Source organism: Trichomycterus rosablanca, chromosome 18, assembly GCF_030014385.1.
Source record: "Trichomycterus rosablanca isolate fTriRos1 chromosome 18, fTriRos1.hap1, whole genome shotgun sequence".
NCBI classification, from domain to species: domain Eukaryota; kingdom Metazoa; phylum Chordata; class Actinopteri; order Siluriformes; family Trichomycteridae; genus Trichomycterus; species Trichomycterus rosablanca.
In genome coordinates, this window is record NC_086005.1 from 13,094,844 (window position 1) to 13,117,195 (window position 22,352).

A 22,352-nucleotide genomic window follows, 5' to 3' on the forward strand; every position below is an offset into this window, starting at 1 on the left:
AATACCTTTTACTCCACCTGTATTTCATACTTTTATTACACAGAATACCATTCAGACAACAGACTATACTATATTTTCTTGCTCCCATGTTGTAATTTAACACCAAATCCAAACCAATAAACAAATGAAACATTGAAACATTTACTTTAGACTGCATTAAATGTATACAATGATAACAGTGGCTTGTGTTGGTGCTGTTTTTTGACATGTACCTTTAATAAGGAGTTGAAAGAGAAGAACTTACCGAATCATTATCACAGGGATGAAAGCTGAACGTTGCAGCTTTCTGAAACACAGAGTTCTCCTGGATAAAAAGCTCCTGGTGAAAATCCTGTATTACCTGTAATTAAAGAAGAGATGAGTTATTTGTTTAAAGCTCATTACCAACTCTAAAAGCAGTTCTAAAGCATTTAAAATATTGGCCTACTCTCATCAGCATTTCAATCTACACAAGTAGACCAATCTGCACATGATCTGGATCTGACCAAATGTGACTACATTTTCGGGTGGCAAATGAGACTACATGCAAAATCCTCAGTCCTAAAACGTTGGACTGTACAGAGAGAGTGAACTATTGCTGCTGTTTTAGCTGGATTGTGCACCTTGGACTAAAGTGGAAACCTGCAATTAGTTTCTTTTGCTCAGCAAAAAGGTGAATGACTAAAGACTTAGCATTTGGGTATGGGTAATATACAGGCCTGACCAATATCTAGGTTGGATGATACTATCAGCCAATATTGGGATTCTACCACCAGAATTCAGGCAGATGAATTACTAAACAAGTACACTACATTTGCTAACTTGGTGCCATTCTAATTAACATTAAGTTTACAAATGATTTACAAATATTTACAATGATTAGTAAAATACAGTGCAACATTTGATTCTTGAATAGCTTCAGGCGACTGCTGCTGTGTAAAACAAATTAACTGCACTTCACTTGGTAAAAAAGTAAAGTTAAATATATTTGAAGTATTTACTATATTTAATGTTTTAAGGTTCTAAATAGAATAGATTATTATTATTATTATTGTTATATGAAATAAGCTTCTTATTAACCCACAGGGGGAAAATGTTACAGCAGCTTCAATAATATAGACATAAAATGTTTATACATATAATAAAAAGAAATGTAAAGATATATAAAAAGATACATACAAACAATTTACAAAAAATGCGTTTTTTTAAAAGTTCAATAAATATTCCACATTAGTGTAGTACAGTGATCACATTGTAAAAGGTATTCCACATTAGTGTAGTAGTGATCACATTGTAAAAGGTATTCCACATTAGTGTAGTAGTGATCACATTGTAAAAGGTATTCCACATTAGTGTAGTACAGTGATCACATTGTAAAAGGTATTCCACATTAGTGTAGTGATCACATTGTAAAAGGTATTCCACATTAGTGTAGTAGTGATCACATTGTAAAAGGTATTCCACATTAGTGTAGTAGTGATCACATTGTAAAAGGTATTCCACATTAGTGTAGTAGTGATCACATTGTAAAAGGTATTCCACATTAGTGTAGTACAGTGATCACATTGTAAAAGGTATTCCACATTAGTGTAGTAGTGATCACATTGTAAAAGGTATTCCACATTAGTGTAGTACAGTGATCACATTGTAAAAGGTATTCCACATTAGTGTAGTACAGTGATCACATTGTAAAAGGTATTCCACATTAGTGTAGTAGTGATCACATTGTAAAAGGTATTCCACATTAGTGTAGTAGTGATCACATTGTAAAAGGTATTCCACATTACTGTAGTACAGTGATCACATTGTAAAAGGTATTCCACATTAGTGTAGTACAGTGATCACATTGTAAAAGGTATTCCACATTAGTGTAGTACAGTGATCACATGGTAAAAGGTATTCCACATTAGTGTAGTAGTGATCACATTGTAAAAGGTATTCCACATTAGTGTAGTAGTGATCACATTGTAAAAGGTATTCCACATTAGTGTAGTAGTGATCACATTGTAAAAGGTATTCCACATTAGTGTAGTACAGTGATCACATTGTAAAAGGTATTCCACATTAGTGTAGTACAGTGATCACATGGTAAAAGGTATTCCACATTAGTGTAGTAGTGATCACATTGTAAAAGGTATTCCACATTAGTGTAGTACAGTGATCACATTGTAAAAGGTATTCCACATTAGTGTAGTAGTGATCACATTGTAAAAGGTATTCCACATTAGTGTAGTAGTGATCACATTGTAAAAGGTATTCCACATTAGTGTAGTAGTGATCACATTGTAAAAGGTATTCCACATTAGTGTAGTACAGTGATCACATTGTAAAAGGTATTCCACATTAGTGTAGTAGTGATGACATTGTAAAAGGTATTCCACATTAGTGTAGTACAGTGATCACATTGTAAAAGGTATTCCACATTAGTGTAGTAGTGATCACATTGTAAAAGGTATTCCACATTAGTGTAGTACAGTGATCACATTGTAAAAGGTATTCCACATTAGTGTAGTACAGTGATCACATTGTAAAAGGTATTCCACATTAGTGTAGTACAGTGATCACATTGTAAAAGGTATTCCACATTAGTGTAGTAGTGATCACATTGTAAAAGGTATTCCACATTAGTGTAGTAGTGATCACATTGTAAAAGGTATTCCACATTAGTGTAGTACAGTGATCACATTGTAAAAGGTATTCCACATTAGTGTAGTAGTGATCACATTGTAAAAGGTATTCCACATTAGTGTAGTAGTGATCACATTGTAAAAGGTATTCCACATTAGTGTAGTACAGTGATCACATTGTAAAAGGTATTCCACATTAGTGTAGTAGTGATCACATTGTAAAAGGTATTCCACATTAGTGTAGTAGTGATCACATTGTAAAAGGTATTCCACATTAGTGTAGTAGTGATCACATTGTAAAAGGTATTCCACATTAGTGTAGTAGTGATCACATTGTAAAAGGTATTCCACATTAGCGTAGTAGTGATCACATTGTAAAACGTATTCCACATTAGTGTAGTACAGTGATCACATTGTAAAAGGTATTCCACATTAGTGTAGTAGTGATCACATTGTAAAAGGTATTCCACATTAGTGTAGTACAGTGATCACATGGTAAAAGGTATTCCACATTAGTGTAGTACAGTGATCACATTGTAAAAGGTATTCCACATTAGTGTAGTAGTGATCACATTGTAAAACGTATTCCACATTAGTGTAGTACAGTGATCACATGGTAAAAGGTATTCCACATTAGTGTAGTACAGTGATCACATTGTAAAAGGTATTCCACATTAGTGTAGTAGTGATCACATTGTAAAACGTATTCCACATTAGTGTAGTACAGTGATCACATTGTAAAACGTATTCCACATTAGTGTAGTACAGTGATCACATGGTAAAAGGTATTCCACATTAGTGTAGTACAGTGATCACATTGTAAAAGGTATTCCACATTAGTGTAGTAGTGATCACATGGTAAAAGGTATTCCACATTAGTGTAGTACAGTGATCACATTGTAAAAGGTATTCCACATTAGTGTAGTACAGTGATCACATTGTAAAAGGTATTCCACATTAGTGTAGTAGTGATCACATGGTAAAAGGTATTCCACATTAGTGTAGTACAGTGATCACATGGTAAAAGGTATTCCACATTAGTGTAGTACAGTGATCACATGGTAAAAGGTATTCCACATTAGTGTAGTAGTGATCACATTGTAAAAGGTATTCCACATTAGTGTAGTAGTGATCACATTGTACAAGGTATTCCACATTAGTGTAGTACAGTGATCACATGGTAAAAGGTATTCCACATTAGTGTAGTAGTGATCACATTGTAAAAGGTATTCCACATTAGTGTAGTAGTGATCACATTGTAAAAGGTATTCCACATTAGTGTAGTAGTGATCACATTGTAAAAGGTATTCCACATTAGTGTAGTACAGTGATCACATGGTAAAAGGTATTCCACATTAGTGTAGTACAGTGATCACATTGTAAAAGGTATTCCCCATTAGTGTAGTACAGTGATCACATTGTAAAAGGTATTCCACATTAGTGTAGTAGTGATCATTGTAAAAGGTATTCCACATTAGTGTAGTAGTGATCACATTGTAAAAGGTATTCCACATTAGTGTAGTAGTGATCACATTGTAAAAGGTATTCCACATTAGTGTAGTAGTGATCACATTGTAAAAGGTATTCCACATTAGTGTAGTAGTGATCACATTGTAAAAGGTATTCCACATTAGTGTAGTAGTGATCACATTGTAAAAGGTATTCCACATTAGTGTAGTACAGTGATCACATTGTAAAAGGTATTCCACATTAGTGTAGTACAGTGATCACATTGTAAAAGGTATTCCACATTAGTGTAGTACAGTGATCACATTGTAAAAGGTATTCCACATTAGTGTAGTAGTGATCACATTGTAAAAGGTATTCCACATTAGTGTAGTAGTGATCACATTGTAAAAGGTATTCCACATTAGTGTAGTACAGTGATCACATTGTAAAAGGTATTCCACATTAGTGTAGTACAGCGATCACATTGTAAAAGGTATTCTACATTAGTGTAGTACAGTGATCACATTGTAAAAGGTATTCCACATTAGTGTAGTACAGTGATCACATTGTAAAAGGTATTCCACATTAGTGTAGTAGTGATCACATTGTAAAAGGTATTCCACATTAGTGTAGTAGTGATCACATTGTAAAAGGTATTCCACATTAGTGTAGTAGTGATCACATTGTAAAAGGTATTCCACATTAGTGTAGTACAGTGATCACATTGTAAAAGGTATTCCACATTAGTGTAGTACAGCGATCACATTGTAAAAGGTATTCCACATTAGTGTAGTAGTGATCACATTGTAAAAGGTATTCCACATTAGTGTAGTAGTGATCACATTGTAAAAGGTATTCCACATTAGTGTAGTAGTGATCACATTGTAAAAGGTATTCCACATTAGTGTAGTACAGTGATCACATTGTAAAAGGTATTCCACATTAGTGTAGTACAGTGATCCCATTGTAAAAGGTATTCCACATTAGTGTAGTACAGTGATCACATTGTAAAAGGTATTCCACATTAGTGTAGTAGTGATCACATTGTAAAAGGTATTCCACATTAGTGTAGTAGTGATCACATTGTAAAAGGTATTCCACATTAGTGTAGTAGTGATCACATTGTAAAAGGTATTCCACATTAGTGTAGTACAGTGATCACATTGTAAAAGGTATTCCACATTAGTGTAGTAGTGATCACATTGTAAAAGGTATTCCACATTAGTGTAGTAGTGATCACATTGTAAAAGGTATTCCACATTAGTGTAGTAGTGATCACATTGTAAAAGGTATTCCACATTAGTGTAGTACAGTGATCACATTGTAAAAGGTATTCCACATTAGTGTAGTACAGTGATCCCATTGTAAAAGGTATTCCACATTAGTGTAGTACAGTGATCACATTGTAAAAGGTATTCCACATTAGTGTAGTAGTGATCACATTGTAAAAGGTATTCCACATTAGTGTAGTAGTGATCACATTGTAAAAGGTATTCCACATTAGTGTAGTAGTGATCACATTGTAAAAGGTATTCCCCATTAGTGTAGTACAGTGATCACATTGTAAAATGTATTCCACATTAGTGTAGTACAGTGATCACATTGTAAAAGGTATTCCACATTAGTGTAGTAGTGATCACATTGTAAAAGGTATTCCACATTAGTGTAGTAGTGATCACATTGTAAAAGGTATTCCACATTAGTGTAGTAGTGATCACATTGTAAAAGGTAATCCACATTAGTGTAGTACAGTGATCACATTGTAAAAGGTATTCCACATTAGTGTAGTAGTGATCACATTGTAAAAGGTATTCCACATTAGTGTAGTACAGTGATCACATTGTAAAAGGTATTCCACATTAGTGTAGTAGTGATCACATTGTAAAAGGTATTCCACATTAGTGTAGTAGTGATCACATTGTAAAAGGTATTCCACATTAGTGTAGTACAGTGATCACATTGTAAAAGGTATTCCACATTAGTGTAGTAGTGATCACATTGTAAAAGGTATTCCACATTAGTGTAGTAGTGATCACATTGTAAAAGGTATTCCACATTAGTGTAGTAGTGATCACATTGTAAAAGGTATTCCACATTAGTGTAGTAGTGATCACATTGTAAAAGGTATTCCACATTAGTGTAGTACAGTGATCACATTGTAAAAGGTATTCCACATTAGTGTAGTACAGTGATCACATTGTAAAAGGTATTCCACATTATTGTAGTAGTGATCACATTGTAAAAGGTATTCCACATTAGTGTAGTACAGTGATCACATTGTAAAAGGTATTCCACATTAGTGTAGTAGTGATCACATTGTAAAAGGTATTCCACATTAGTGTAGTAGTGATCACATTGTAAAAGGTATTCCACATTAGTGTAGTACAGTGATCACATGGTAAAAGGTATTCCACATTAGTGTAGTAGTGATCACATGGTAAAAGGTATTCCACATTAGTGTAGTACAGTGATCACATGGTAAAAGGTATTCCACATTAGTGTAGTAGTGATCACATGGTAAAAGGTATTCCACATTAGTGTAGTACAGTGATCACATTGTAAAAGGTATTCCACATTAGTGTAGTAGTGATCATTGTAAAAGGTATTCCACATTAGTGTAGTAGTGATCACATTGTAAAAGGTATTCCACATTAGTGTAGTAGTGATCACATTGTAAAAGGTATTCCACATTAGTGTAGTAGTGATCACATTGTAAAAGGTATTCCACATTAGTGTAGTAGTGATCACATTGTAAAAGGTATTCCACATTAGTGTAGTACAGTGATCACATTGTAAAAGGTATTCCACATTAGTGTAGTACAGTGATCCCATTGTAAAAGGTATTCCACATTAGTGTAGTACAGTGATCACATTGTAAAAGGTATTCCACATTAGTGTAGTAGTGATCACATTGTAAAAGGTATTCCACATTAGTGTAGTAGTGATCACATTGTAAAAGGTATTCCACATTAGTGTAGTAGTGATCACATTGTAAAAGGTATTCCCCATTAGTGTAGTACAGTGATCACATTGTAAAATGTATTCCACATTAGTGTAGTACAGTGATCACATTGTAAAAGGTATTCCACATTAGTGTAGTAGTGATCACATTGTAAAAGGTATTCCACATTAGTGTAGTAGTGATCACATTGTAAAAGGTATTCCACATTAGTGTAGTAGTGATCACATTGTAAAAGGTAATCCACATTAGTGTAGTACAGTGATCACATTGTAAAAGGTATTCCACATTAGTGTAGTAGTGATCACATTGTAAAAGGTATTCCACATTAGTGTAGTACAGTGATCACATTGTAAAAGGTATTCCACATTAGTGTAGTAGTGATCACATTGTAAAAGGTATTCCACATTAGTGTAGTAGTGATCACATTGTAAAAGGTATTCCACATTAGTGTAGTACAGTGATCACATTGTAAAAGGTATTCCACATTAGTGTAGTAGTGATCACATTGTAAAAGGTATTCCACATTAGTGTAGTAGTGATCACATTGTAAAAGGTATTCCACATTAGTGTAGTAGTGATCACATTGTAAAAGGTATTCCACATTAGTGTAGTAGTGATCACATTGTAAAAGGTATTCCACATTAGTGTAGTACAGTGATCACATTGTAAAAGGTATTCCACATTAGTGTAGTACAGTGATCACATTGTAAAAGGTATTCCACATTATTGTAGTAGTGATCACATTGTAAAAGGTATTCCACATTAGTGTAGTAGTGATCACATTGTAAAAGGTATTCCACATTAGTGTAGTAGTGATCACATTGTAAAAGGTATTCCACATTAGTGTAGTAGTGATCACATTGTAAAAGGTATTCCACATTAGTGTAGTACAGTGATCACATGGTAAAAGGTATTCCACATTAGTGTAGTAGTGATCACATGGTAAAAGGTATTCCACATTAGTGTAGTACAGTGATCACATGGTAAAAGGTATTCCACATTAGTGTAGTAGTGATCACATGGTAAAAGGTATTCCACATTAGTGTAGTACAGTGATCACATTGTAAAAGGTATTCCACATTAGTGTAGTAGTGATCATTGTAAAAGGTATTCCACATTAGTGTAGTAGTGATCACATTGTAAAAGGTATTCCACATTAGTGTAGTAGTGATCACATTGTAAAATTTATTCCACATTAGTGTAGTAGTGATCACATTGTAAAAGGTATTCCACATTAGTGTAGTACAGTGATCACATTGTAAAAGGTATTCCACATTAGTGTAGTACAGTGATCACATTGTAAAAGGTATTCCACATTAGTGTAGTAGTGATCACATTGTAAAATTTATTCCACATTAGTGTAGTAGTGATCACATTGTAAAAGGTATTCCACATTAGTGTAGTACAGTGATCACATTGTAAAAGGTATTCCACATTAGTGTAGTACAGTGATCACATTGTAAAAGGTATTCCACATTAGTGTAGTAGTGATCACATTGTAAAATTTATTCCACATTAGTGTAGTAGTGATCACATGGTAAAAGGTATTCCACATTAGTGTAGTAGTGATCACATTGTAAAAGGTATTCCACATTAGTGTAGTACAGCGATCACATTGTAAAAGGTATTCCACATTAGTGTAGTACAGTGATCACATTGTAAAAGGTATTCCACATTAGTGTAGTAGTGATCACATTGTAAAAGGTATTCCACATTAGTGTAGTACAGTGATCACATTGTAAAAGGTATTCCACATTAGTGTAGTAGTGATCACATTGTAAAAGGTATTCTACATTAGTGTAGTACAGTGATCACATTGTAAAAGGTATTCCACATTAGTGTAGTACAGTGATCACATTGTAAAAGGTATTCCACATTAGTGTAGTACAGCGATCACATTGTAAAAGGTATTCCACATTAGTGTAGTAGTGATCACATTGTAAAAGGTATTCCACATTAGTGTAGTAGTGATCACATTGTAAAAGGTATTCTACATTAGTGTAGTAGTGATCACATTGTAAAAGGTATTCCACATTAGTGTAGTAGTGATCACATTGTAAAAGGTATTCCACATTAGTGTAGTAGTGATCACATTGTAAAAGGTATTCTACATTAGTGTAGTAGTGATCACATTGTAAAAGGTATTCCACATTAGTGTAGTACAGTGATCACATTGTAAAAGGTATTCCACATTAGTGTAGTAGTGATCACATTGTGGAGATATACAAACATAATAATAATTATTATTATTAAGTTTATTAGGTTTATTATTAAATTATTATGTTTATTAAGTAGGGGCTGCACGGTGGCTCGGTGGGTAGCACTGTTGCCTCACAGCGAGAAGGTCCTGGGTTCGATCTCCAGATGGGGCGGTCCGGGTCCTTTTTGTGTGTTTGCATGTTGTCTGCGTGGGTTTCCTCCGGGAGCTCCGGTTTCCTCCCACAGTCCAAAAAACATGCAGTCAGGTTAATTGGAGACACTGACTTGCCCAATAGGTGACTGGGTGTGTGTATGTGTGTCTGCCCTGCGATGGACCGGTGCCCCGTCCAGGGTGTTACTGTGTGCCTTGCGCCCTTTGAAAAGCTGGGATAGGCTCCAGCACCCCGTGAGTGAGTTCATTAAGTTTCATCATTTACATTAATAAAGCTTATGTTGTGGGCAAAACTGCTCCAAACCACAAACTATTGTTTCAGTTAACATTATTCATTATCTGTACCTTTAGCTTCAGATAGATGTTATCAGAGTGAGAAGTGTCAAACTGTTTGAACTTTAACAGACAAAGTTATTCATCATCAAGAATCTATATCATAACTACACACAACCATCACAGCAACATCTATGGATCCTATCTAAGCACGTTATCTTGATGTAGTGTGGGGAATGACTTCTGGTTGTGTGTGTGTATGTGTTTTGAAACTATACTCTGTGTGAACACACACCTCAGAAAAGACACACTAGACCAATGATAGGGTCACGCTGAGACGAATGGAAAAAGCCTTAAAGGATCATCGTGTCAGATGACAGCCTCCAAATCAGACCAACACAGCAGGGTACCTCAGTATAATATAGTAGAACTGAGGGAATGCTTGGCTTTCTAAATACAACTCAATAACAAGTATCTTCTCTGTCCATTATTTTCCTTTACAATAATTTATAAGAGAATAATCATGTTTGACTGTATTTCAAGAGCTTTGTGACAATTTATGAAATGCTCAAGAAAAATAGACCAATGACATCCTTTTGTCTGGATCATCAAGAGATGAGAACTCGACTTTTAAGAATCATTGTGGCAATGTGAACAAATACATGATGAGAAATATACGCTGATCAGCCATAACATTAAAACCACCTCCTTATCAGCTTTACTTGCCATATAGAAGCAATTTGTGGTTCTACAATTCTCTGCATGCTTTGTTAGCCCCCTTTCATGCTGTTCTTCAATAGTCAGGACTCTCCCAGAGCAGGTATTATTTGGGTGGTGGGTTATTCTCAGCACTGCAGTAACGCTGACATGGTGGTGATGTGTTAGTGTGTGTTGTGCTGGTATGAGTGGATAAGACACACCTCACTCACTGCTGGACTGAGAATAGTCCACCAACCCAAAACATCCAGCCAACAGCACCCCATAAGCAGCGTCCTGTGACCACTGATGAAGGTCTAGAAGATGACCAACTCAAACAGCAGCAATAGATGAGCGATCGTATCTGACTTTACATCTACAAGGTGGACCAACTAGGTAGGAGTGTCTAATAGAGTGGACACGGTATTTAAAAACTCCAGCAGCGCTGCTGTGTCTGATCCGCTCAAACCAGCACAACACACACTAACACACCACCACCATGTCCTTGTCCATAATACCTACTCTGTGGTGGTCCTGACCATTGAAGAACAGGGTGAAAACAGGCTAAAAAGTATGTAGAGAAACAGATGGACTACAGTCAGTAATTGTAGAACTACACAGTGCTTCTATATGGTAAGTGGAGCTGATAAAATATACAGTGAGTGTAGAAACAAGCTGTAGCTTTACACGACCTGTTCTTATATTAAAATCTAGCCAAATGTGACTGTTGCCCCTTAAAGAAACACAAGACACCTCAGACATGCCATGTTAAGACCGGATCATGTTTATTTTTATACTGTATTTTGAAGAAAAAACTCCTTTAAATGTTTTATTTAAAATTACAGGGAGGCCATTCTGTGTTTAATTTGCTAAAATTAACTGTTTACTTTTGGCAAACTGGAAACTGGCCATTACTTTTTACCCCAAATGTAAACATACATTTAATTTTAAAACCCTATTTTTAAACCAAACATTCCACATCCTGGTTTAGTTAAAATCCCAGTTGCTGTATAAAAATAAATGTGAGACCACCATTGTGTAGGCACTGGAATTGGTTCTGGCTGCTTTTAATGCTATTTAGTACAGCTCCCCTGGGGCCACTGAGCTGTCTACATGCTTTAACAAGACACGAGACTGAGTGTGTGTGTGTGTGTGTGTGTGTGTGTGTGTGTGTGTGTGTGTGTGTGTGTGTGTGTGTGTGTGTGTGTGTGTGTGTGTGTGTATGTAGACTTACTTCACTCGATTTCTCCAGCAGGAAGTTGAAGGTGTCCTGGACAACATGGGACGCATCCAGCTCTGTTTGACAGAGTGAAACCAGATAGCCTTTCATGTGATCATACACGCTGCCATCCAGAGTCTGAGGTTAAAAAAAAACAACACAGTGTCTACAGCTGCGTTATATGAAAACACCAAGACTACAATTACACTGCAGGAAGAGTGGTTTGAAGCTGATCTTTTTTCTTATGTGATACAGACTTGGCTTTTTCATTAGCATGACAACAGCAAAAAATAATTTTACGCCAGTCCAACATGATTTGTCATGATGATCAAATAACCAAAGCATTTAGATAAAAGTATTTAAATGCATTACAATATGAAATGAGCCTGTAATTCTGTTATTTTACATACACTTATACAAACAAAAGAAACACCAGTAGCACTACACTGTGTGATTAAAAACTACTGAATGTAAAATCATATACACCGATCATCCATAACATTAAAACCACCTCCTTGTTTCCACACTCACTGTCCATTTTATCAGCTACACTTACCATGTATGAGCACTTTGTAGCTCTACAATTACTGACTGTAGTCCATCTGTTTCTCTACATACTTTTTAGCCTGCTTTCTTTCTGTTCTTCAATGGTCAGGACCCCCACAGGACCACCACAGAGCAGGTATTATTTAGGTGGTGGATCATTCTCAGCACTGCAGTGACAAAAACATGGTGGTGGTGTGTTAGTGTGTGTTGTGCTGGTATGAGTGGATCAGACGCAGCAGCGCTGCTGGAGTTTTTAAATACCGTGTCCACTCACTGTCCACTCTATTAGACACTCCTACCTAGTTGGTCCACCTTGTAGACATAAAGTCAGAGACGATCGCTCATCTATTGCTGCTGTTTGAGTTGGTCATCTTTGAGATCTTTATCCACTCATACCAGCACAACACACACTAACACACCACCACCATGTCAGTGTTACTGCAATGCTGAGAATGATCCACCTCCCAAATAATACCTACTCTGTGGTGGTCCTGGGAGAGTCCTGACCATACAGATGGACTACAGTCAGTAATTGTAGAACTACAAAGTGCTTCTATATGGTAAGTAAAGCTGATAAAATGGACAGTGAGTGTAGAAACAAGGAGGTGGTTTTAATGTTATGGCTGATCAGTATATACAGTATGTGTATGTGTGTGTGTGTGTGTGTGTGTATATATATATATACAGTGTATCACAAAAGTGAGTACACCCCTCACATTTCTGCAAATATTTCATTATATCTTTTCATGGGACAACACTATAGAAATAAAACTTGGATATAACTTAGAGTAGTCAGTGTACAGCTTGTATAGCAGTGTAGATTTACTGTCTTCTGAAAATAACTCAACACACAGCCATTAATGTCTAAATAGCTGGCAACATAAGTGAGTACACCCCACAGTGAACATGTCCAAATTGTGCCCAAATGTGTCGTTGTCCCTCCCTGGTGTCATGTGTCAAGGTCCCAGGTGTAAATGGGGAGCAGGGCTGTTAAATTTGGTGTTTTGGGTACAATTCTCTCATACTGGCCACTGGATATTCAACATGGCACCTCATGGCAAAGAACTCTCTGAGGATGTGAGAAATAGAATTGTTGCTCTCCACAAAGATGGCCTGGGCTATAAGAAGATTGCTAACACCCTGAAACTGAGCTACAGCATGGTGGCCAAGGTCATACAGCGGTTTTCCAGGACAGGTTCCACTCGGAACAGGCTTCGCCAGGGTCGACCAAAGAAGTTGAGTCCACGTGTTCGGCGTCATATCCAGAGGTTGGCTTTAAAAAATAGACACATGAGTGCTGCCAGCATTGCTGCAGAGGTTGAAGACGTGGGAGGTCAGCCTGTCAGTGCTCAGACCATACGCCGCACACTGCATCAACTCGGTCTGCATGGTCGTCATCCCAGAAGGAAGCTGACGCACAAGAAAGCCCGCAAACAGTTTGCTGAAGACAAGCAGTCCAAGAACATGGATTACTGGAATGCCCTGTGGTCTGACGAGACCAAGATAAACTTGTTTGGCTCAGATGGTGTCCAGCATGTGTGGCGGCGCCCTGGTGAGAAGTACCAAGACAACTGTATCTTGCCTACAGTCAAGCATGGTGGTGGTAGCATCATGGTCTTGGGCTGCATGAGTGTTGCTGGCACTGGGGAGCTGCAGTTCATTGAGGGAAACATGAATTCCAACATGTACTGTGACATTCTGAAACAGAGCATGATCCCCTCCCTTCGAAAACTGGGCCTCATGGCAGTTTTCCAACAGGATAACGACCCCAAACAAAACCTCCAAGATGACAACTGCCTTGCTGAGGAAGCTGAAGGTAAAGGTGATGGACTAAACCCAATTGAGCACCTGTGGCACATCCTCAAGTGGAAGGTGGAGGAGTTCAAGGTGTCTAACATCCACCAGCTCCATGATGTCATCATGGAGGAGTGGAAGAGGATTCCAGTAGCAACCTGTGCAGCTCTGGTGAATTCCATGCCCAGGAGGGTTAAGGCAGTGCTGGATAATAATGGTGGTCACACAAAATATTGACACTTTGGGCACAATTTGGACATGTTCACTGTGGGGTGTACTCACTTATGTTGCCAGCTATTTAGACATTAATGGCTGTGTGTTGAGTTATTTTCAGAAGACAGTAAATCTACACTGCTATACAAGCTGTACACTGACTACTCTAAGTTATATCCAAGTTTCATGTCTATAGTGTTGTCCCATGAAAAGATATAATAAAATATTTGCAGAAATGTGAGGGGTGTACTCACTTTTGTGATACACTGTATATATATATATATATACAGTGCCTTGCAAAAGTATTCAGCCCCCTTGAACTTTTCAACCTTTTGCCACATTTCAGGCTTCAAACATAACTATATGAAATTGTAATTTTTTGTGAAGAATCAACAACAAGTGGGACACAATCGTGAAGTGGAACGAAATTTATTGGATATTTTAAACTTTTTTTAGAAATAAAAAACTAAAAAGTGGGGCGTGCAATATTATTCAGCCCCTTTACTTTCAGTGCAGCAAACTCACTCCAGAAGTTCAGTGAGGATCTCTGAATGATCCAATGTTGACCTAAATGACTGATGGTGATAAACAGAATCCACCTGTGTGTAATCAAGTCTCCGTATAAATGCACCTGCTCTGTGACAGTCTCAGAGTTCTGTTTAAAGCGCAGAGAGCATCATGAAGACCAAGGAACACACCAGGCAGGTCCGAGATACTGTTGTGGAGAAGTTTAAAGCCGGATTTGGATACAAAAAGATTTCCCAAGCTTTAAACATCTCAAGGAGCACTGTGCAAGCGATCATATTGAAATGGAAGGAGTATCAGACCACTGCAAATCTACCAAGACCCGGCCGTCCCTCTAAACTTTCAGCTCAAACAAGGAGAAGACTGATCAGGGATGCAGCCAAGAGGCCCATGATCACTCTGAATGAACTGCAGAGATCTACAGCTGAGGTGGGAGACTCTGTTCATAGGACACAATCAGTCGTACACTGCACAAATCTGGCCTTTATGGAAGAGTGGCAAGAAGAAAGCCATTTCTCAAAGATATCTATAAAAAGTCACCTGGGAGACACACCAAGCATGTGGAAGAAGGTGCTCTGGTCAGATGAAACCAAAATCGAACTTTTTGGCCACAATGCAAAACGTTATGTTTGGCGTAAAAGCAACACAGCTCATCACCCTGAACACACCATCCCCACTGTCAAACATGGTGGTGGCAGCATCATGGTTTAGGCCTGCTTTTCTTCAGCAGGGACAGGGAAGATGGTTAAAATTGATGGGAAGATGGATGGAGCCAAATACAGGACCATTCTGGAAGAAAACCTGTTGCAGTCTGCAAAAGACCTGAGACTGGGACGGAGATTTATCTTCCAACAAGACAATGATCCAAAACATAAAGCAAAATCTACAATGGAATGGTTCACAAATAAACGTATCCAGGTGTTAGAATGGCCAAGTCAAAGTCCAGACCTGAATCCCATCGAGAATCTGTGGAAAGAGCTGAAAACTGCTGTTCACAAACGCTCTCCATCCAACCTCACTGAGCTCGAGCTGTTTTGCAAGGAAGAATGGGCAAAAATTTCTGTCTCTCGATGTGCAAAACTGATAGAGACATACCCCAAGCGACTTGCAGCTGTAATCGCAGCAAAAGGTGGCGCTACAAAGTATTAACGCAAGGGGGCTGAATAATATTGCACGCCCCACTTTTCAGTTTTTTATTTCTAAAAAAAGTTTAAAATATCCAATAAATTTCGTTCCACTTCATGATTGTGTCCCACTTGTTGTTGATTCTTCACAAAAAATTACAATTTCATATCGTTATGTTTGAAGCCTGAAATGTGGCAAAAGGTTGAAAAGTTCAAGGGGGCTGAATACTTTTGCAAGGCACTGTATATATATACAGGGGTTGGACAAAATAACTGAAACACCTGTCATTTTAGTGTGGGAGGTTTCATGGCTAAATTGGACCAGTCTGGTGGCCAATCTTCATTAATTGCACATTGCACCAGTTAGAGCAGAGTGTGAAGGTTCAATTAGCAGGGTAAGAGCACAGTTTTGCTCAAAATATTGCAATGCACACAACATTATGGGTGACATACCAGAGTTCAAAAGAGGACAAATTGTTGGTGCACGTCTTGCTGGCGCATCTGTGACCAAGACAGCAAGTCTTTGTGATGTATCAAGAGCCACGGTATCCTGGGTAATGTCAGCATACCACCAAGAAGGACAAACCACATCCAACAGGATTAACTGTGGACGCAAGAGGAAGCTGTCTGAAAGGGATGTTCGGGTGCTAACCCGGATTGTATCCAAAAAATATAAAACCACGGCTGCCCAAATCACGGCAGAATTAAATGTGCACCTCAACTCTCCTGTTTCCACCAGAACTGTCCGTCGGGAGCTCCACAGGGTCAATATACACGGCCGGGCTGCTATAGCCAAACCTTTGGTCACTCGTGCCGATGCCAAACGTCGGTTTCAATGGTGCAAGGAGCGCAAATCTTGGGCTGTGGACAATGTGAAACATGTATTGTTCTCTGATGAGTCCACCTTTACTGTTTTCCCCACATCCGGGAGAGTTACGGTGTGGAGAAGCCCCAAAGAAGCGTACCACCCAGACTGTTGCATGCCCAGAGTGAAGCATGGGGGTGGATCAGTGATGGTTTGGGCTGCCATATCATGGCATTCCCTTGGCCCAATACTTGTGCTAGATGGGAGCGTCACTGCCAAGGACTACCGAACCATTCTGGAGGACCATGTGCATCCAATGGCGGTGCCGTGTATCAGGATGACAATGCACCAATACACACAGCAAGACTGGTGAAAGATTGGTTTGATGAACATGAAAGTGAAGTTGAACATCTCCCATGGCCTGCACAGTCACCAGATCTAAATATTATTGAGCCACTTTGGGGTGTTTTGGAGAAGCGAGTCAGAAAACGTTTTCCTCCACCAGCATCACGTAGTGACCTGGCCACTATCCTGCAAGACGAATGGCTTAAAATCCCTCTGACCACTGTGCAGGACTTGTATATGTCATTTCCAAGACGAATTGACGCTGTATTGGCCGCAAAAGGAGGCCCTACACCATACTAATAAATTATTGTGGTCTAAAACCAGGTGTTTCAGTTATTTTGTCCAACCCCTGTATATACTGTATATACACTGTATACACACACCCATAAACTTTATCCATACAGTATTTGGACAGCTGACCATGAGCTTGTTGGACATCCCATTTTGGTATTAAAATAGATTGACCTCTATGTGATCTTTTCAAGCTATAACAACTCCACTGAGAAGGCTTCTCACTAAGCTTTGACTTATTCCAAGGGAATGTGTGCTCATAATTTATTTAAAAGTATATAATTATAGATAAGATGCATTTTTAAATCATTTTCCTCCTTTATCTTAAATCACTACCACAATTTTATCCTGTATTCATACCCTGGACCAGACACCAATTCATCACATGTCTTGGCTATAAAAGATGATGGTGGTAGCATCATGTTATGTGATGCTTTTAGCAGGGACTGACTATCTGGTCAGGACTGACCAAACTGTTGCTTAATAAAATGGTTTTATAACATTTCTACCACTATACCTGCTACCCCTATTTCACATGTTGACCAGGTTACTTTGTTTTTGTTGTGACTTTTTCCTGTAGGCAAATACGGCGGGGGGGGGGGTGGGGGGGGTACTTTACCTTAATGGAGCGGATCAGATCAGTCTCGTAGTAACGGCCCTGGTGGGTATTGGCTGCTGCCAGTGTAAGCAGGTAGTCGTTCCTGGCGTGGGTGGCTTTGGAGTTACACTCATTTTTCTTGGCTTTCAACTAAAAAATAAATAAAATAAACTAATTATTAAAAAAAGAAGAAATATTTTTATTTGTGTTATGTTTATGTTTCATTATGTTTTATGTTTTAATTATGTTATACATTTTTTGGCAGTAAGCCAAACCATGCTTTTTGTTCAGGGTAGTTATGACTATAAACTGTTAATTATATATAATATAATTTAATATGATTGAGGATCATTTTTATCCAGATATAATGCCTGGAAGCAGCCAAATCTAAAATATTAAACAAAATGAAATGTTATTCATGAATACAAAACAAATAAAATAGAACTTTCTGTTCTATGGCCAGGAATCCATCGCTGGGCCTCGGCCATCCCCGTCTGGATAACACCGCTGGGGAGTCAAACCCAATAACAGTGGGCTTTATTCCCCCCTCTATCTGCCAATCATTTCCGATTCCCGATTGTGAATCCACTGGATCACCACATGCCCCCTCAAACACATGTCCAATCTGCGATCGCTTCTTATTACCTGCCACTGTTGGGTTCCCACACTGAGCCGTATAGTGTACAGAGAGCCATGCTATGCTCCTTGTGACTGCCCCCACCCACACAAGCAGTCCCGGATATGACATATTGCAATGGCAGCGGGAAGAGACCCAGTCCAACCTTCCCTCAAAAAAAAAACATGGCCAATATCGTGTTTGTGTGGACGGCCAGGACGGTGGCTCTGAGATTCGTGAATTCGAACACACAGCAGTGGTGTGGTAGCGCCAGTCGAGCGCCCAAGTGCCGTTTTGTTAATAAGTAAAACGTGAAACTACAGATCTCATATAACAGGTTTGATTTTTATTTAGGCCTAATGTTATGCACAGTTTCATACAGAATTAAGATGATATGAGTTACCAAACTCAAAACCAGTGAATATTTCTTCATTTATTTGTTAGGATTTTAATGTCATGTTTTACACACTTCGGTTACAAGGTAATTACTGGTTACACAAGAATCATCAGTTCACAAGTTTAATCTCAAACACAGTCTTGGACAATTTTGTATCTCCAATTTACCTCACTTGCATGTCTTAGGACTGTGGGAGGAAACCGGAGCTCCCGCAGGAAATCCACACAGACACAGGGAGAACATGCAAACTCCACACAGAAAGGACCCAGACCACTTTACCTGGAAATCAAACCCAGGACCTTCTTGCTGTGAGGCAACAGTGCTACCCACCGAGCCGCCCCAAAACCAGTGAATAAAAATAACTGTTGCCTGTTTGTTGGTTTTTAATTCAATTCCAATGAAACCACATGTCAGGTTGTGCCTTAACCATTACTCACCTTTACGCTTGCTCTTTTTAAACTGGATCTGGACTGAAACAGACTGAGCTTGGACCTGGCCACACGAGGACATAAAGAAAACAGAAAAAGTATATTTAGATCTTTAAATAAAAGTCACAATGCTCAAGTAAACAATGGCAAATGTGTCTTTCATCAGAGCAGTCGAATGGGCAGTCAGCTGCCTTCCTGCACAGGTGTGACTTCCTCCAATTCTGACAGGACAATAACAAGCTACTATGGTTCCACCTTTCCCTCCCCTCTCTGCCCCTTCTCAAATGTCATGTATTAGACCTGTGTGCACATGTCTGAGTGTGCATTTGTGTTGGGAAGGGTGACACTAGGTTAACAAATTCTGCACATTGGTTATAAAACCTTTAACCTTTGGCAGACCACAATATAATTCATGCCTACTGCCAAGCGGAAGTATCATCTCGAATAATTACAAACAAAAATACACAGATGAGCCAAAACGTTAGGGTCACTTGTCTAATATTCTCTTAAGACAGCTCTGACTTGTCCATATGATCTTGGAGCAAACAGGATTCATCTGACCAGTCCGTCACTTCTTCCATTACTCTAATGTCAAGTTCAGATGCCTGCGTGCCCATTATAGATGTTTTTGACAGTGGACAGAAGTTAGCATAAGCACTGTGGCTGGCCTGTGACAACACTGTCCCATACACAAAAGGGTTTAATGCACTGTGTAGTGACATGTGACACCTTATCGCCAGGATTACAATGATCTGCAATTTGAGCCACAGTAGCTCCTCTATATGCTCCTATATGAAATATTATTTTCTGATATGATCATTTCTAGCATTCTTCATACTACTGACTAAAGAGTCTTAGCTTAGTTTAGTTACAAATAATTATTTGGGCAATGTGATTGTTTTAAAAATGTAAATAAAGATTAATTTTGACATGATTAAATTGGCAACTGCTGAAAAACAAGGTTGGCTGGTGCTTGATTGTCAGATTAATAGATAAAACACACCACTATCAAACCTGTATGAACTGTAGCTACTGAACAGTACCACATCATATCAAATTACCCAACAAACCTTAACAGGTTTGTTCTCCGATTGAACATTTAACATTATTATAATACATGCTTATTATAATACAGTGTATAATATAGGCTTATTATAATACAGTGTATAATACAGGCTTATTATAATACAGTGTATAATATAGACATATTATAATACAGTGTATAATGCAGGCGTATTATAATACAGTGTATAATTCAGGCCTGTGATAACACCGACCCATACACAGAAGGATTTGATGCACTATGTTATGATACGTGACACCTCATCACCAGGATTACAATGATCAGCAATTTGAGCTACAGTAGCTCTTCTGTTGGTCTGTACCAGAATCCATACTGGCACAAACTCTCCTTCATTTGGGATTTGTTATGACATTATGACCACCATCCTAATATTGTGTTGGTCCCCCTTTTGCTACCAAAATAGCCCTGCAACTGTGATGCACTGTGTATTCTAACACCTTTCTATCAGAACCAGCATTAACTTCTTCAGCAGTTTGAGCTACAGTAGCTTGTCTGTTGGATGAGACCACACGGGCCAGCCTTCGCTCCCCACGTGCATCAATGAGCCTTGGCCGCCCATGACCCTGTCGCCGGTGTACCACTGTTCCTTCCTTGGACCACTTTTGATAGATACTGACCACTGCAGACCGGGAACACCCCACAAGAGCTGCAGTTTTGGAGATGCTCTGACCCAGTCGTCTAGCCATCACAATTTGGCCCTTGTCAAACTCGCTCAAATTCTTACGCTCGACCATTTTTCCTGCTTCTAACACATCAACTTTGAGGATAAAATATTTACCTGCTGCCTAATATATCCCACCTACTAACAGGTGCCGTGATGAAGAGATAATCAGTGTTATTCACTTCACCTGTCAGTGGTCATAATGTTATGCTTAGTCTCACTCATCATTTAAAATAGTATAAATGCATGAAAGGCTTTTTCTGTTCAAGTGGCAGCACTTGTGGTTAGTTAGTGTACATTTCAGATCAGCCGTGTGAACTCTTGGTAATGAATTAAAATTACCACCCCTAGTAGATACTGATCAACCCCTTTAACATGTAGACCACCAACAGTAGGAGATTAGATTTCCCTAACTTTACAAGAAATGGGCAGGCTGGTGTCAAAGGTCATGCACTTGCCCCTACGGAACAAACAGACTGAGCTAATATCACAGAGACGATCAGCAATTCTCAGCAAACCTACTTGGCTTCCATGTCTGCTTTCTCTCGCACAGCCTGAGCCATCTGCTCTGCTTCCTGGTACTTCTTCCTGGACTTGGTCACATCCTTCACTGTGTCTTGCAGCTCGGCTTGAATCCGCGTCAGCTGCTCGATACACTGAGATAAAGAAACAAGTAAAGAGAATTTTAGAGCGTGTTTGCACTAGCAATGAACATTTTGAGTCATTTTACAGTCAAGAATTCAAAATATGTTAATTAGTTTTACTGAAAATACAGGCCGGCATTATTCTTTATGCTTTACCCTTTATGCAACGGCTCAGTGGTTAAGGTACTGGCCTAGTAATCCAAACGTTGCTGGTTCAAGCCCAACAACCACAAGGCTGCTACTTGCCTTGTTTTCTACAAATGTAAATGCAATCCTGTTGGGCAAAGTACAAGGGCAAGGTCTTACAGTCATTAATACACAGACCAAGGGGCAATTTAGAGTGGTCAGATCTTCCATGGTCATGTTTAAGCCAGTAGCATGGACAATACTGGATATACAAGAGTTCTTCAAAAAGTTTCCACACTTTTTTAACTCTGTTTATTAAGATTTTTAAAAAAATATGTTTTGTTTATGCAGCGCGTTCAACTGCCCGATTACATCATGCTTTCTCTCCACCAATGGCGATCCCCGCTCTGATTGAGCAGAACGAAGCTAGCCCACGCCCCCTCCGACACGTGGGCAGCATGCCGTATGCATCTTCTCACCTACACTTTGAAGAGTGCAGTGCAGCTCAGCACTGTGTACAGAGAGACACACCCTGAGAGCACTCTTTTCTCATCTTTGTGCAGGCGTCATCAATCAGCC

At 38.6% G+C, this 22,352-nt stretch overlaps 1 protein-coding gene across 1 annotated transcript in view; it reads right to left on the reverse strand.

The window, feature by feature from the left end:
* Positions 1-22,352, reverse strand: part of si:ch211-176g13.8 (F-BAR and double SH3 domains protein 2) — a 76,598-nt gene that overhangs the window by 19,177 nt on the left and 35,069 nt on the right. Inside the window, exons 6-10 of the mRNA XM_063013732.1 lie at positions 21,526-21,659; positions 19,268-19,322; positions 17,839-17,967; positions 11,592-11,714; positions 245-340 (exon numbers count right to left, since the gene is read on the reverse strand). Of these exons, the coding sequence (XP_062869802.1) occupies positions 245-340; positions 11,592-11,714; positions 17,839-17,967; positions 19,268-19,322; positions 21,526-21,659 (537 nt within the window). The remainder of the gene's footprint in view (positions 1-244; positions 341-11,591; positions 11,715-17,838; positions 17,968-19,267; positions 19,323-21,525; positions 21,660-22,352) is intronic.